General features: G+C 38.4%; 1 protein-coding gene across 9 annotated transcripts in view; it reads right to left on the minus strand.

Moving 5' to 3' along the window:
* Nucleotides 1-17,278, minus strand: part of Reps2 (RALBP1 associated Eps domain containing 2) — a 258,844-nt gene that overhangs the window by 59,050 nt on the left and 182,516 nt on the right. For all 9 annotated transcript variants that reach the window (XM_029555606.1, XM_029555605.1, XM_008852210.3 and 6 more), the window contains one exon: nucleotides 7,409-7,470. In XM_029555606.1, coding sequence (XP_029411466.1) covers nucleotides 7,409-7,470 — 62 coding nt within the window. The remainder of the gene's footprint in view (nucleotides 1-7,408; nucleotides 7,471-17,278) is intronic.

Below are 17,278 nucleotides of genomic sequence, written 5' to 3' on the forward strand. Positions count from 1 at the left end.
ACTCTTGAAAGCCCAAGACAGGCGGAGTCCTGTTTGTAGCCTGCTGTGTTCCTGCTCCCTGTGGGTGGTATTCAAGGATATCTGAAATCTCTGATAACTAGCCATGGATGTGTGGGCACAGCTTCTGCTGTGTACAGTGCATCCATCCTGGAGAACCTCTCCACACTGGCAGGAAATGCCTCAAAAGACTTAAAGGTAAAGCACATTACCCCCATGTCACTTACAACTTGCTATTTGTGGAGATGCACAATTGGACTCTCTCATCAAGATCAGAATTGCTGGTAGTACAGGCTAGAAAATAAAGAGCCCAGTGCCAGGAATAGGCTACCTCTTTTAGAGTTGCTGACCAGTGAGGTCCTATCAACCCACAAACATTACATGATATTGCCATTGCTTTTGGTTACTCTCCAGACCATAACAGTAAGACCCTACTGCTGAAGACACTACATACTTGAGTCATAGAACACGGAAAAATCAAGCTGGTACTGACCTGGAAGGTTCATTTCTACTAGATAGCTTTCATAGTGCTCGATGGTACTATATATGCTACCAGAAGAGGAAAGTAGTCATCAATCCTACCCAACTGTGAACCCCACAAGCTAGAGTAACGACTGGCCAGGAAAACTGTGCCCATTGGTGCAGCAAAGACATGTTATGGAAGTAATCAACTACCCTCCGATTGGCATTAAGGCCTGCTCCACAAGATGTAACCCATATCTGGCACCTTTATCAGGGCAAAGAACCTGTGGCTAGATAAGTCACAGACCCCAGAGAAGAACCTACTACTATTATTCTGATAAGTGGACATAGTATTAATCCAACTCCTAGTAATTTATCATTACATCCTTAGATTACAGCATCTCTCAACCCTCATCAGAGAAGCTTGTTTTTGCAGTTGATGATCATCTACTGCACAGTGGCCCACAACTGGCCAATGTTCAGATAATAAGAGACTTTTGGAATGTTGTGATGGCTAATCCTGGGTGTCAACTTGACTGGATCTGGGATTAACTGAAATAAAAGAGATCTTCTTGATTGGATCATCTGAAGCTGGAAGACACACCCTAAATGTGGGTGTTACCTTCTGATGGCAGCCTGTATAAAAGACCAAGGCAGAGGAGAATGCCAGGCTTCTTGCTGCTTGCCTTCTCTCTCGCTGCTGAGTACGTCTTGCTGCTGTAGACCGAAGACTAGCTGATCTTTTGGAATTTGTCAGACCTTCAGCGCCATATTGGGACTACTGAGACATCCAGCCTTGTAGACTGAGCATCTATGGATTCTCAGCCTCTCCAGTGGTACAGCCATTGTTGGACCACTCGGACTCTATCCTGTGAGCTAAGCTGATAAATCTCTATACATATATATTCATTCTATGGGTTCTGTTTCTTTGGAGAACCCTGACTAATACAAATGTTTAGCCCTAAGTGGAACATCTACATCACACTCCTCCCCCTAAGGTTCAAGGATCATCACAGAAGAGTAGGCACAAAGACTGTCAAGATTGAAACTGTTTTTCAAAGACAACAGGACAGTTGCAAAAGAGTTATGACAGCATGCACAAGATCTGCACAAGCTCAAGCCAGTAAAATATCCCAGCATTGAGAGAGTGGGTGGGCACAAAATCCCACCCCTAGCTGAGGAGCTATTGACAACTGACAGCTGTTGTGAGGAGGAGACTCAGCTTTTCTTTAAAGGAGTGACCACTGGTAAGTTGACCATGTTCCATGGATGGACCCACACCAAAGAGAATATGGGTAACACAAACTGGATTAAATGGGCTTTAAAAGGGGGGAACATTAGTTGAATGGTTGAGTAGGTAAGAAGGTAGAGGTGGATCTGGGAAGAGATGTTGTGGTAACTATGACAAAAATAATTGTATGAAATTCTCAAAGAATTAACATAAATGCCATTTTTAAAAGATACTATACAAATGCTTTTAAAAACAATTGCTGGTGGTGGTGTCAACCCACACATCCATTAATCTCTGATGGGGGAGAAAAGACAACAAAGACTGTCTAAAGATACCTGGATTCCTTGTTATCACAAGACTCTACTCTTAAGAGCTAGCTAGTGTCAGTGATCCCAACAGCTTTGCCTTTTTGTAATTCTAGGTAAGGAAGCTATAAATTTAGTTAGCTTTCCAACCAACCAAATTTCTGTACTGAAGTCTTAACCATATTTTAAAGGTTACTGTGGCTTGAAAGAGCTAGTGATTCTGAACTAATGGGTATGGACTGACTTAACCGTTTTTTAGAACTGAACTTTAGGTACTCAGTGGTCAGAGTGCAGATTGCTCTTACAGTGGGCCCAAGTTCAGTTTCCACCATGCACACCAGGTGGTTCACAACCACCTGCAACTCCACTTCCAGGGCATCTGACGCCCTTTTCTGGCCTCTGTGAGCATTACATTCACATGTACATACCCACATATAGACATGCATGCATGCATATAATTAAAAATAAAATAAATATTTTTAGAAACTGGATTTTAATTGTGATGATGAAGTTGCAGTACCAAGGATTTGGTTTTGTAAAGACATTATGTCCTCTCTGGTGGATGAGCTCTAATAAAGGGGAAGGGAGGGGAAGGGAGAGGAGGATAGGGGAAAGGAGGAGATTCTTCTTCTGGGTTCTATAGCTAAAGGCCAAAGAAGGGATCAAAAAGTAAGCCAGCTCTTTTTATATGCCTGTTCTACCAAGGTTGGGAGGGGGAATGGTACTATATTTCTGAATGCTGTGTTTGCCCCTTTGCAAAGACGTAGTGCTTTTTCAATAAAAATAAATTTAATTTGTGGCTACACTTCAAGGAAGATGGTTTGTTGGTAAAAGTGGAGCAGTCCCAGCCCTAGATTTAGCGACCTGTCTCTGGCCTGTCACTTCCGTGTGGAGGTGACTCAGCAGTGCCCTATCTAAGATTGCCTCTGCCCAGTAACAACTGGCGTAATAAATTCCCAGTGGCCCACAGTCTTCACCCCAGATGACACATTCCTATACCCACCCCCTTTTCCACACCCCTTTTGCTTAAACTATATAAGTTGATGCCTGACACAATAAAGTGAGTTCCTGCCTTGACAAGACTCCCGACTCAGTGTGGTTTTTGAGTCGCCGACACTCACCGTCCCACTCAGCCCCTAAGAGAGGGACCCAGGCTGGTCCTGGCCTCTCCCCTTGTGCCATACCTGTCGGAGTGACCGACAAGGAGGAAGAGATGAGGAGGGAGGAAGGCAAGAGGAAGAAAGGAGAAAGAGAGAGGAGGAGAGTTGAGGAGGAAGAGGAGGAGAAGGAAAGGGAAAGAGAAAGGTCGTAAGTATGTTGCATCTACATAGGTAGTATGGTACAGTCTTCTGTGCATTACATAAAGTCACCTGAATATGTTACAGCAAAAGATCTCAATACCTAGTATCACTAGTTTTTAAATTTATAAAGAACATTATGAAATGTTAAAAAGTAGTGACATTCTTGTACTACTTATATTAGAGAATTTTTCTTGCTACTTTCTCATAGATATTTGAAAGTAACCAATGACATAATACCTCATGTTATTTTTTTAATGATGCTGGGAATGGAACCCAAGGCCTTGCACATTCTAGAAAAGTAGTTCACTGAGTTATGTCCCTGGCCTCATTTTATTCTCTTTTAGAAAAGCATTTAGTCTTGCTAAAATTGGGTTCACTTGGCAAAATGATAGAGATAAGTTCTCTCCTATGGCATGCAGAGAGAACGCTCTAGTTGAGAGAACACTACTCCCCTATAGCTCTGTAAGCACTAGAATTAAAGGTGCAAACGTGGCTTGCTCCTCATTGCTAGCTCCAGAGCATTCATTTGCTCTCTCTTCCCTGCAATCTCCCTTTCCAAATCACAGGTAGTTCATCAAACATCCCAGGACCTCCTGCACTTCTGTTTCTTTGCATTTGGTTTTTCCTCTACAGTAAAGCTCTGTATTCCTCAGCCATCTAAAAATAAGAAAGGTTCTCTTGTTTCTTTAAAAGCAACTTCATTGGTCACCTCCCTCATAGCATAAGTCTTCTTATTTTAGTAATCAAAACCCTGATGGTGAGAAACACTTGCTGTGATAAAGAGAGAAATTATTGGCATAAATAGAAATATTCTCTGCACATTTGTCTACAGAAGGTCCCAATTAATCAGCTATGTTACTCATACAAAACTTATAAGATAATATTTGACATCCCCCAATTTTTTTCCCAAATAAAATCACACTGAAGCCATGGTTTTATCACAATTGCCATAAGAAATCTGGCACTAGATCAATGCTATTGAAGGGTTTAACCCCTTAGCAGAGAATTGACCTATGGGACAAATGTAAACTCTGTGGATGACATTTTCCTCAATTTATATGCGTACAAACAGTGAGCTAACTAGTTTAACTAACTCTTACTTTAATCCTGTTTTGTATGAAAGAGGTTACTCTGAATGTCTTTCAGTTGCTTATGCTATGAATCAGTCATTTTTTAAAAATCAAAAAAAATCACTTCTTGACTGAGCCATGCCTGGGTTTCTGGTCTTGCCACAGGAAAATGAGGAAGCAAACCACATGATTCTTTATTCACTTAGTTCTCCTTGATCTTACCTATACTAGGAAAAATGGGGGATCTGGTTCTTTGAATTTACTCCCTTTCCTAACTCTGGGGCCCCATAAGTATAACCTAATCCAGATGTACATATTACTGTGATGTTCGGTGCAAGTAGGAGTCAACTAAACTGCATTTTATGCTGAAAAACTGTACTTTTTCTCTCTCAGTTGATAATACTCTCTATATTTTAAATTTGGTTTTATTTGGTTTCAGTTTTGGTTTGTAGTGCAGAGGATGGAACCCAGGGCCTTGTGCATGCTATGAAAGTGCTCTCTCACTAGCCTTAGCCCTACACCCTAGCCCTAAATAGACGTTTGTTGTATGTAGAACATACTGAGAACACGTGGAAACATTATCACTACTGATTGGCTACATAGCTTAAAAGACAGTATTCCTCTGCAGGTAATACAACATTTTCTTGTTTATTACAGTCTAGTCTTGCTCATTTATCAAGTTAAATAATATGAAATTTTTAAATCCAAAAAATAATCTAATTTCATTTTAATCTCCTTCACAGCTACTAATAAACGGTATCATTTTCATTGTAGCAGGCTCACTGGTTTCTCCTCCCGGTCCCTGGTGATGGTACTGCAATCTAAGCCTCAGAAAAGTCTCTGTAGATATATTTCCAAGGTAAGGCCGATGGTCCATATATAGCAAAAAAAATTCAAATCATTTAACCAAGCAAATGAAGAGTTCAGAAATGTTTAGGTTCTCTGTAACAAACGTTGCTGTGAGGTGATAAAAGTGACCTCATGAGAGGGCAACAAAATAGAACAGTGAAGTGGCGACCAAAATGGGTCAAACTGAAAACCTGGACAATTTGAAATCCCAAGCTAATATGCAATAAACTTTCATTTTCAATTCTTCAAAGGAAAACTTGGTGTAATATGAAAAAATTAACTTTAATCACGTAATGTAGAAATGAGATACCAGATGAAAGTGATTTGTTAACATTCATTGCAATACTTTAAGGTGGGTCTAGTGTTTCCTCACTGCTAAGCCCTTGGAATACTAAGTGTTTTATAAATAAAAAGATGGTCAGACAAGCTAAAAACTGTCAGTCAGCAGTAATAAAACTGACCCTTGTTTTGCTTTTTGCTATAGGGCTTCAAAGCCTTTAGTGAGTTCGCATGCACTATGAATCTCCTAAAAGAGGTAGAGGAGCAGCAGGTAGCAAATTTGGCTTACCATAGAACCCTATTAATATCTTCCAGATTATTTCAACCCCAGTAGTTTTGAAAATGCTCTGGTGTCTCATGCAGATGGTTATTTAGCTGTTCTTGGTTTGACATGGCACAGAAAAAAAAAAATCAATCCAACCACATGTTTACTACTCAGGACTTTATATATTGAATAGATGCATCCCATTTACAGTGAACAAAGAGGAGTAGAAGAGGGAGATGGTCTGGGGGTTTTCTGCCAGCATTCCTCACATACCTGTTCTTGTAATCTACAATTTCCACAGTTAGGTAGCTGAGCTGCAGGCTAGGGCCAAATGTTGGACTCAGCACTTACATTTTGCTGGGAAATCTGCTAGACAAAGAAGCAGACTATTCATTAATGTCTACATGAGAATTCCCTGTCCACCTGTCAGATCCTCAGTCACTAAGCTCCAAGCAGGCAAGGAGGACAGGGAAAGCAGCTCAGATGAGGACTGCTGATAACAGCAGTGCTTTTCAGACCAGGAAGTAACTACTGTCACTTGTGCAATGGAGGAAAGATAAGGAGGTTGGCTACAAAAGCCCTTTCACACAGGGCTTTGACACATTCATCCAGGTGGTTCTTAAGCAGTGTCTTAAAATTAACAGGCAGTAGATAAGATCCTAGAATGTCTGCTACTTTCATTGTGACCAAGTCCAGATTTGCTGTTGATACAAATTGGGAGTCTCTAGGCCTTCCTTAGGAGGGTATGCAGAAAGTCTCAGTTACGAATGCAATAGATCTGCTGTCTTGATGTAGAAATAGCCACCTTAGACTTTCAGAACAGTCAGAAAGATGGCCTCAAAACTTCAGTTTGGAAGGAGCTCTACTATTCACTAGCTATGCATCCTTGGTAACTTGTGTTCCTTGACTATAAAAAAAGGAATGAGGGGTTGGAGAGGTGGCTCAGTGGTTATGAGCACTGACTTCTTGTGCAGCACCCACATGGTGGCCCACATGGTGGCTAACAACCATCTGTAACTCCAGTTCCAGGGAATATGACACCCTCTTCTGACCTCAGTAGGCATTGCAAGACATGGGTACACTTACAAACATGCAGGCAATACACTCGTACAAATAAAATTAAAATAACAAATTAAATAGTTTTTTGAAAAGCACAATTAATTTACAGGTAAAATAGATTCTGGCAGACACACTCACCCTCTCCTGCTAGTTCAGTTCATTATTATGAGGAAAGAAACATCCCAAAGAAAGTGCAGTTAGCCCAAACCACAGCACTAACACTAACCATGTTGATGACCGTTTCTTTTCAGTATCTGTAGCATTAACATAACTCCTAAATGCTCATGAAAATATGGTCACCAGATTGAATGCTCTATACAAAACAAGCATGTCCCCTGACCCCACTGGAGAGCTACTCCTTCTACTACTCTTTGTGGAGGAAAACCACATACAACCCTCAAGAGCTCAAACTGAAAGTTTGCCCAGTAGCGTGCTGAAGAAACTCCCTCTACTCTGAGACTGTGAGAAGAATTCAACTACTCTCCACTCTTCATCTGGATGTTATCTAGAGAATCCAGTGTTGTGACTAACCCTTACAAAGCAGCATACTGGCAGGACAAAAGTTTGCAGAAATCAAATATGCCACCTACCTGTGATGGATAAGGTCTTGGAGGAAGGGCTGGTGGTGGGGGTAACAATCCTGAGTTAACAGCTGAAAAGAAAAACACATAGTGTTAAGGACCACCTCCTCCAAAAAAGACAAAAAAAATATACTCAACTAAGAATAATGATGGTATTTAATATATTCAAGTTTTTAAAATTCTTTTGAGGTCTTAATTTTTTAAGTATAATATTCACAATAGCCAAGTTATGTTATCAGCCTCACTATTCATCAACAGATGAATGAGTAAAGAACATATAAATACACACACACACACACACACACACACATATAATGGAGTTTTATTCAGGAATAATTAAATTATGTTATTTTCTGAAAAATTGATGCAGCTGGAGATCATCATTAATATATGATGTGTGTGTGTGTGTGTGTGTGTGTGTGTGTGTGTGTGTGTCTTTTTGAGACAGGGTCTCCCTGTAGCCCCAGCTGGCCTGGAGCTCACTATGCAGACCAGGCCGGCCTTGAACTCACAGAGATCTGCCTGCCTCTGTCTCCCAAGTCCTGAGATTAAAGGCATGTGCCACCATGCCCAGCGATTAATATATTTTTTAATAGCAAAATGAGCCAAACTCAGAAAAGTAAGTATCATATGTTTTCTCTCATTTATGTACTGAAGCTTGTACACAGACGCAGAATGCCATGAAGCTACAAGGGAGACTAGATAAGAGCAGACTCTTAGGAGGGAAAAAGAAAGGGGAATAAAGAGAGGGGCTGGGAGGGGTGAATATGGTCAAAGCACGTGGCCTACTTAAAAGAAATTATCTATATGAAACTCAACACTACATACAATGAATATACTCCAATAAAAGAGTGTATTATTTCTAATCCCTTTTTATCTTTATCTTACCCCCAAATTCAAGTTATTTACATAAGTGGGAATGATTTACATAAGTGGGGATGACTAAGATAATGGCCAATACTAAGGGAAACGTAACTTTTTACCAAAAGACAAGAACTTAGCATGGAAAATGTGGCCAATTCCTCATTATTCTGTTATAAATTAGTTTCACGTAAGCCAGGCCATAGATCAGAAAGAATCTTCTTTGACTTCTCTCATATTTCCCCCAAGCTTCCAGCCATTGCTGAGCATTAGCTTATGGTGCAGATAAGGAGGGAGCCAAGACTCAGCAGCTCTGCTGTATGCACTCCTATGAATGGCTCCACCAGCAGCAGAGGAAGACAAAAGTGATGGGCTGATTTTATTTATTTCAAGAATTTCTATTTCTTTTTCTCACTCTGATCACTATTATCAAGGGTAAATAAATATGTTTCTAAAATAATCTGGCCACATCTGAAGGATCTTTTGAAAGAAAGTTACAAACTAACTTTTTCTTTAATTTTGTGAGCTACATAGACTGTTTAAGGAATTCAAGAATATCTGAAATGTAACTAACAGTGAAAATAAAAAGTTGCTATGAAATTATAAATAAGATCCATGATCACACACAAGAAATAAGTTTCAAATCACATACCAGCAAGTCCTCAAAGATTATGCCTTTAAATTATCAATTACTTTAGGAATAAAAAGCAAACTTTATGCATGTTTCTAAAGAAAAGACCAAGTACCTGCACTGTTATTAATTGTACAGTAAAACAATCCTTTGTTATCCAAAGAGGACTACTTAACAAATAATAACCATTTATTTAAATAGACTTTTGCTTTCAGCTAAGATGGAGTAATAGAAGCCACATTTACTCACCCAGTTGAATGAACAAAACACAGAAAAACATATGACACAATTATCATAATACCGAGAAAAAACATGTAGACAGACTTCAAAACATCAGGAAATTGGGCAACAAAAGTGGTACTCTCTAAGATAGAAAACAACAAGGAGAGCCTTATGGTTGACTTTTCCTGCTCCCTACCTTAAAAGTTACTAAAAAGAACATAAATCCAGAACCAGGTATGATTATGTTCTTTTTAAAATCATTATTCAATTATAAAAATGCCAAATACCCTATTTTTTTTAAAGAAAAATGGTATTGGCTGTCTATTTTTCAATATACTTTTAGATAAAATTACACCACCTATAGCATACCATTGATTGGTTTCACTAGAAAGTGCCTCAAATATGAAGACGAAACCATATAAAATAGTAAAACATTGAGGCCATTTAAAAAAGAACCCTATGCTGAACGTGGTAGGACACACCTGCAATCCTAGCTGAGGCAGGGAGATTGCCACAAGCCCAAGATCATTCTGGATGACTAATAATGAGTCTCTCTCTCTCCCCTCTGTGTGTGTATGTGTGTGTGTGTGTGTGTGTGTGTGAGAGAGAGAGAGAGAGAGAGAGAGAGAGAGAGAGGTTATTTATTAAATTCTAATATTGGGGGAAGGCAAAAATTATATCATAGATGTTATTAACAGTGCCTTTACTACTTTTTTTTCTTGGTCTTACATACCTACTTAGGATATGTACCATAAGACTGAACTCAAATGGTGATCATGGAAGCTGGGGAACAGTGGCCCATGCCTATGATCTCAGTACTCAGGAAGCTGATGCAATAAGAGCTTAATTTCAAGGGCAACCTTGCTTACAATGTGAGATTCTATCTCAAACTAAGTAAATAAATTTAAAATGGTGATAATGGACATGTTTGTCTTAACTTCAAAAAAAAGAACACTAATGCATCTCTCATTTTTCACCAACGAAAAACTCTCTCATATAACAGAGGAACACAAAAGGTCACAAATGACCAAAGCACAGAGAAAAAGAGTCTGCAGAGTATGGATCCTTGGACAGGACTACTACTTTGAACTCCATCTACCTCGGGCTCAGAGACCATTGTGGAACAGGAGGCAGAAAGAATGTAAGAGCCAGGGAGGAAGCTCATGACCATATGAAAATAAAGTCCTACAAGCTCCTGGGACCTTGCTCATATGAACTTACAGCAATGGTGCCAGCATGCACAAGACCCATACAAACTCAAGCAAACAAAGACCCAGGACAGAACTATGGAAATGGGTAGCAGGTCCCAATCTTAGTTGAAGAACTGTTGGCAGCTGATTACTGCTTAGTGAGAAAGAACTGATCTTCTTAAAGGGAGGGACTATAGATAGGCTGACTAGACTTCAGTGGATGAATTTGCACTGAGGGAAATCTGGGGACACTAACTTGACATGACAGGCCTTAACACAAATGACAGAATGTATGAATTCAAGTGGGGGGGGTCCCTATAGGAGGGTACCAATCAGGAAGGGGGTATAAAGATGATAAAGATATTCTGTATGAAATGCACAAAAAAAATCAATAATTTTTTTTTGAAAAAGAAATATCAGGGCTGCAGAGATGGCTCAGTGGTTAAGGGCACTGGCTGCTCTTACAGAGGACCCACGTTCAGTTCCCAATGGAGGCTAACAACCATCCATTATTATAGTTCCAGAGGATTCGATGCCCTCTTTTGACCTCTGGGGGCATTTCATGGCACAGGAGCACCTCCATATATGCAGGCAATATAAAATATAAACAAATAATTTTGAAAAGAAACATCAACTGGTTCACCACAAAGTATGGAGTTTTCTGTAGGTTTATTGTATCTATCCTTTAAATAGATTACAGAAATTCCCACCTGTTGTTATTTTGATATTTTCCAGGTTAATTTAATAGTGAATTTTAACTAAAGCTCCAGTTTCAGCCATTGAGATGATTATATGATTTTTTTTCTGGTCTGTAAATGTCGTAAATGACATTATGGGTTTACTAATATTAAAGCAGACCTAAGATAATTTCAATTTGGTTAAGTTTTCTCCTAGGTGTAATTGGCTAATATTTTGTTTAGGATTTTTTGAAACTACATTCATGAGTGACACTGGAAATTATGATTTTCCTTTCTCCTGTGGTCCTTGGTTTTTTAGATTTAGTTGGAAAGCATCCTTCTATTTCCCACTTCTCTGGAACAGGTTATATATTGTAAGATTTTTCCCCCTCAAATATCAGGTTAAAACTTGTCAGTAGAGACATCTTGGCTACAATTTTCAAGAAGTAAGATTTTTCTTTAGTTAATGCTTTCATTTATTTGTTATAGGACTATTCATACTTTCTAATTCTTAAGCCAGTTCTGATAACAGCATTTTCTGGAGCTTTGTTAATTTTGCTTAAATTTTCAAATGTATTGATATGACAACTGTTATATCTCCTTATTATAATCACCTTAATCTCTGCATGTATAGCTATCTTTTTCCATTCCTTGTGTTGTTTGTGTCAGCAATCTAGTTTTCTTTCATTACTCTTATCTGGTATATGTCAGCTGTGCTGCTCCTATCAAAACACCAACATCTTTCATGAGCCTCTATATCATATGCTTGATTTAGGTTTCATTAATCTTCCATTTATATTCTTTGGGCCTATTTTGTTCTACTTTAAATTTGTTGCTTAGCTCATTAATCTCTAGATTCTCTCTTTTTATAATATAAGCAATTAAGGTTATAAATTTTCTTTTAAGTACTTTTTTATTAAAAATCTTAGCCGGGCGTGGTGGTGCATGCCTGTAGTCCCAGCACTTGGGAGGCAGAGGCAAAAGGATCTCTGTGAGTTCAAGGCCAGCCTGGTCTACATAATGAATTCTAGGACATCTGGGGCTACAGGGAGACCCTGCTTCAAAAAGACAAAAAAAATCTTGTAGACTTTTGTATATGATATTATCATTTAGTGTTTTAATACTTCACAATTCCCATCCAAATTTTTTTATGATGTTACCTTCTGTCTTGAGTGAATCCTTTGAATTTTCTTTATTGAGTGTTTTTAATAGCAACCTTCATTACTGACAACACTATTTTCTCATAACACATTGAGGACTAAATTTCACTGTTTTGGCTTCCATTATCATTGTTGAAAAGTCAACTGCCAGTCAAATCATTGTTCTTTGTTAGTAATTTTCTCTGTGTGTGAGAATGTCTTTTACCTAACCTTGAAACATCTTATGTTTTGAGGTCATTTAATATTCTCTCAACTTGTTTTTAATGAAAACAAACTTACTAGGCCTTGGGCTCCTCTTGTAACCAAAACATGTAGCTTTAATCTCTCATGATCCTTCCTTGCCTTTGACCCAGAAAAATGTGTGTTTTGAAAATATCAAGTGCTGCAATATTCACTGGAGGCAACAAATTACCCCATTTGTGTTGTAAACAGCAGGTGGAATTACACTGAAAACATCTGTTTATGGTCATATATGCTGTTCTTGGTCAGTAGGGGGTCAGAAAGGGAAAATCCTTCTCTGATAAGACAAAGTTCTGGTTTTCCTTCTAAACTTCACACTGGATATATGATTTCAATAAAGAGAGAGCAAGACCTTTTTGTTCAAGAGCACAGTTCCAGGAGGAATCGAAGGAACAATTTCTCAGGACAGACTGGGTCCTACTCTTGGTTTTAATGGATGCAAAGAGCCAGGCTGGTTTTTTTTTATTATTTTATCTTGGAGATCTTTTTATAAGGTTAAAAACTCATTCAATTTTATGTCTTACAGGGTTTAAACTGTATTAATTCAAGTGTGAACCTAAAAATTTTATAGCCACTTTTGAAAGAGATGTATCTTTGCTCTGGAAACTGTTATTGAGTATGTTAAAGCTGTAATGAAATGCTTCTTCTAAAAAATAAAAATACTTTAAATATTTTATTTGCTATTTTTATCTTATCTGTATGAGTGTATTGTCTACATGTGTATAAGTGCACCCATGTCCTACAATGCCCATGGAGGTCAGAAGAGGGCATTAGAATCCCCTGGAACTGTAGTTACTTTACAGATGGTTGTTAGCTGCCATGTGGGTGCTGGGAATCTAACCCTGGTCTTCTGCAGGAGCAGTCAGTGCTCTTAACCACTGAGCCATCTCTCCAGCCCCTCAGGTTGTATCTGTTTGGGCACTGTCATAATGTGGCATCATACTGCCTCATCTCTGGTTGTTTTTAAGAACCTCTTTCTTTTTGATACTCTGAAATATCAAACTTTTCCCTATATCTTCACATGCACTACTTTATCTTCTTTTTCTTTTATTGCCTGCCTGAGCTGTTTTGGAATTCTGAAATACGTGGCACTCTCAGATAACTCTGAACAATCGTAAATGTTTCTTTGAACATTGTCTTTCTAGAATTTTCTCTTACTTCAAGAGCTTTCTCTGAATGTGCTGTGTTTGGGATAATTTTCTAAGATTTATTGTCCAATTAACCAATTCCCTCTTCAGCTATACTTACTGTCCTGTGACTCTACTCTTTCATTCTTAGTCACAATATTTTTGTTTGTTATCTTCTGGGTTCTTTGTTTGCTTTGGTGATTTTTTTGAGATGGAATCCATCTATACAGCCTAGGGCTGGTCTTGAACACACTTTGTAGACAAAGCTGGCCTCAAACATGCAATTTTTCATGCCTCAAGCTCCCAAGTGCTAGAATTACAGGTATATGCCATGACACCTGGCTGCTGTTTCTTTGAACGTATTAAATCTACTCAGTAATTCCAATAACAGAACCCTTTGTATTTTCTACTATTTGTTGCTTCTGCTGGCCTTCACTGTGTTTTGTTTCCTAATATGTCTAGCAATCTTTGAGACAGAACACATATTCTTTGGAACTTTGCACATGCTAATACTTGAGGTCTGGATAGAAAGTGGGCTTCTTGTCTCTCTCTTGCTTCTGCCAGAAGTCTGAGGGTGTTATCAATCTGAAGTAGGAGTGAGATTAGTTCCTAACCTCTGCTGTCTGACCTGAGCATATACTACCATTTTTTGAGTGCAGATAGAAGTTTAAATACATACAACTAATTTTACTCTTAGCTCACTGATACAAAAGAAAAGGAAAACCAGGTGTAGTGAGTGGTGCACACCTTTAGTCCCAGAGGATCTCTGTGAGATTGAGGCCACCCTGGTCTACATAGCGAGTAGCAGGCCAGCTGGGACTACAAGGAAACCCTGTCTCAAACAGACCAAAAAAAAAAAAAAGAAATAAAAAGGAATTGTTTAAATGTTCTTTAAATTCGGAACTGAGAAATTAGAAATGTGACTGATAGCTTACTGGCAAGTTTGAGAAGGCACTTAAATAAGAAAAAAAAATGTACCTACAATTCTAAGAATTGGTGGCAAACTCCTATGCAAGTAGGAATCAAATGAGGAAATCAATAAAATGTAAAGAAATAAACTAACAGTGGATTCCATTTTCTACCCTGCTGAAGAAGAGAATACCTTCACAAAACTGTTCAGGATCTGGTTCTAACTATATTCCACAGTATTTGGAGTTTCTGGGGTCCTGCTCTTGTACTCCTCATTCCTTGAAGTGACCCTTCCCTTCTCTTACTTCACATGATAACTCAAAATATAGTAAGTGGTCATCAAACACTTATTTAAACTAGCATTAAGAAGTACATGACTATATTATATCCCTACCATAAAGGCTGAATGAAGCTGTTTAGTAACAGGTCTTAAGATTTCCTCCTACCTTCTGCACAGCTTTGGCATATTTCCCACTCAATGGAGGACTAGAAGCATTTATTTTTTTCCAAAGAAGATACTGCTCAGCCTCCACTATGGGGACTCTTCTGAAAACAAGAGTCAGAAATCTAAGTTCTTTGAATATAGAGACTCTTTCAGACCTCTTCCCCTCTATTCCCAGATTGTGGCATCCAAAGTTTGGAAGAGCATGTTCCAGGGAATTAGGTCAGTCAGGAATATTGATCTAAACCTTACTGCCATGAGGGGATCACCTACAATATGACCCAGCCAGATCACTTTACCATTATGAACACATTTGGCAAGACCCATCCATTTGTTCATGTGTTTTATACAGCTTATCATTCATTGTTAAATATAAGCTAGTGATTAAATATTACCAGGTGTCTGCAGAAAATGTTCTACCATAAGGTAGAGAATCAGTAAATATAGTAAAAATATAATTTCAAAGACTAGACCTGTGCTAGGAGAAAACTTTAAATTATGTATTATTAATATCACAAAAATGGTTGTTCACTTTACTACAGAATTATTTAAATAATTACTATATACTAGGCATTGATTGAGGTGCTGCAAAAGTACCATTAGGGGTGAAAAAACTTAATCATTATAAATCTTATATTCTACTGAGAAGACAAAAATAAAAGGTGAGACATAGAATTTAAATGGAGCCATCAAGTAAAGTCATAATACGAGATGGTGTTTGGCAATGGGATAATTGGAAGCTATTGTAAAAAAGAACATTCAGAAAAATAGAAGTTCCACAAAGAGACAGAAGATAGGCGAAAGGAATAAATTCAATAATAAAAATTTCCAGAAATGAAGAGTATGAGTTTCTAAATTAAAAGCGCCCATTAAATCCCCAAGATAACAGAAAAAACAGAATAGCAAGACACATCATCCAAAAATACTGGAACTGGAAAAGGTCTACAAGGTTTCGGCAGGGAATGGGAGGAGAGAAGGCCACATGCAAAGTATCAGATGTCAAAAAGGTTTTAGAGTTCTTAATATATCATTACAACATAGAATTCAATGTAACAATTGTATCAAAGTTCTAGGAAAAAATGTATCAAAATTCTGAAGAAAAATTATTTCTAATTGATGGCTATATATACTTGTCATAATTTAAATGTGCATTGGCCCCATAGGCTCCTATGTTGAACACTCAGTCAGCTGGTGATGCTGTTTTGGGAGGCTGAGGAACCTTTAGAAAGTACAGTATTATAGGAGGAAGGAGATTACTGGGACAAGCCTTTTTATAGCCCAGTCTCAGTTCCTGAATGCTCCTGGCTTACTGAATCACCTAAATGAGGGGATGAGTTCTTAGCCACACATTACAGTGACCATAAACTCTACCTTGCTTTTCCCACCATATTAAACTGTACCTTCTCAAATTATGAGCCAAAATAAATGTCTCCTTCATTAAATTGCTTTTTCTCAAGTATTTTTTTCACAGCAATAAGTAACCCATTAGTATCAAGAAGTGGGTTCACATGGTGGAAGGGTTAGACAATGCAAGAGATAAACAATGCCTAACTAGTTTTAAAAAAACTACAGGGAACCATATTAGTCCAAAAACCTACTGACAAATTATACATAAAACTAGATCAAAGAATATATGTCTAGGCAAGGTTTATTTGAGAACGTTTGGTCTTTGACCAAGCTTTATCTACATGTCACATGGTAATTCAAAGTACCAGACTGGTGGAACTAACCTTCTTGGATGTTTAATAGCCATACTATGAGGCCTACACTAATTTGGACAGATGGACATAAAGGACATTTTTTTCTCCTTTCCCTCCTCAGTCAACTAAGTTCCAGGGGACTATGAGGATCTCTCAAAATGTCCTGTAACTGTGGTGAGTCACCTGTCCTCTTGATCAAGGAGGCCATGGAGACCCCACCAGATGAACTTGAACCAGTGTCCAGTCTACAAAGAAGAGAGTCAGTCGACACAGAGGAAACATTTCCTCCATCCTTCCAAGCAAAGCCAGCCATGGTTGAGCAGGACCTTTGACTTATCTTTGCATAGATGGAACTGGTAAAAGAAAGGAGCCAGGGGCTCCTCCCAAGCCTATGCTACCCCTGAGGAACAGATCCTCAAATGACCCTTAAGAGTAAAAATAAATTAGTTTATCTGGGCCAACTGTAGGGTCTTAAACACCCAAAACACCCAAAAGGAAAGTACAACCAAAGATTTATGGGGTCAAAATAATTTTTAAGTGTCTATATGTATAGCTAAAGGTTACATAACAAGAAACAATGCCAGGTCTTCCTTTGAGTTATTGACCAGGGTGGCCAAAAGACTCCAGACAGTAACCCCCAACGTAGAACTGGGAAAATGAACAGCAGACCCCAATCTTATCTAAAGGAATATTGACAACTGATTGCTGCTAGATGAGGAA

This window comes from Nannospalax galili, unplaced genomic scaffold (genome assembly GCF_000622305.1).
Source record: "Nannospalax galili isolate Female #2095 unplaced genomic scaffold, S.galili_v1.0 scaffold325, whole genome shotgun sequence".
NCBI classification, from domain to species: Eukaryota; Metazoa; Chordata; class Mammalia; order Rodentia; family Spalacidae; genus Nannospalax; species Nannospalax galili.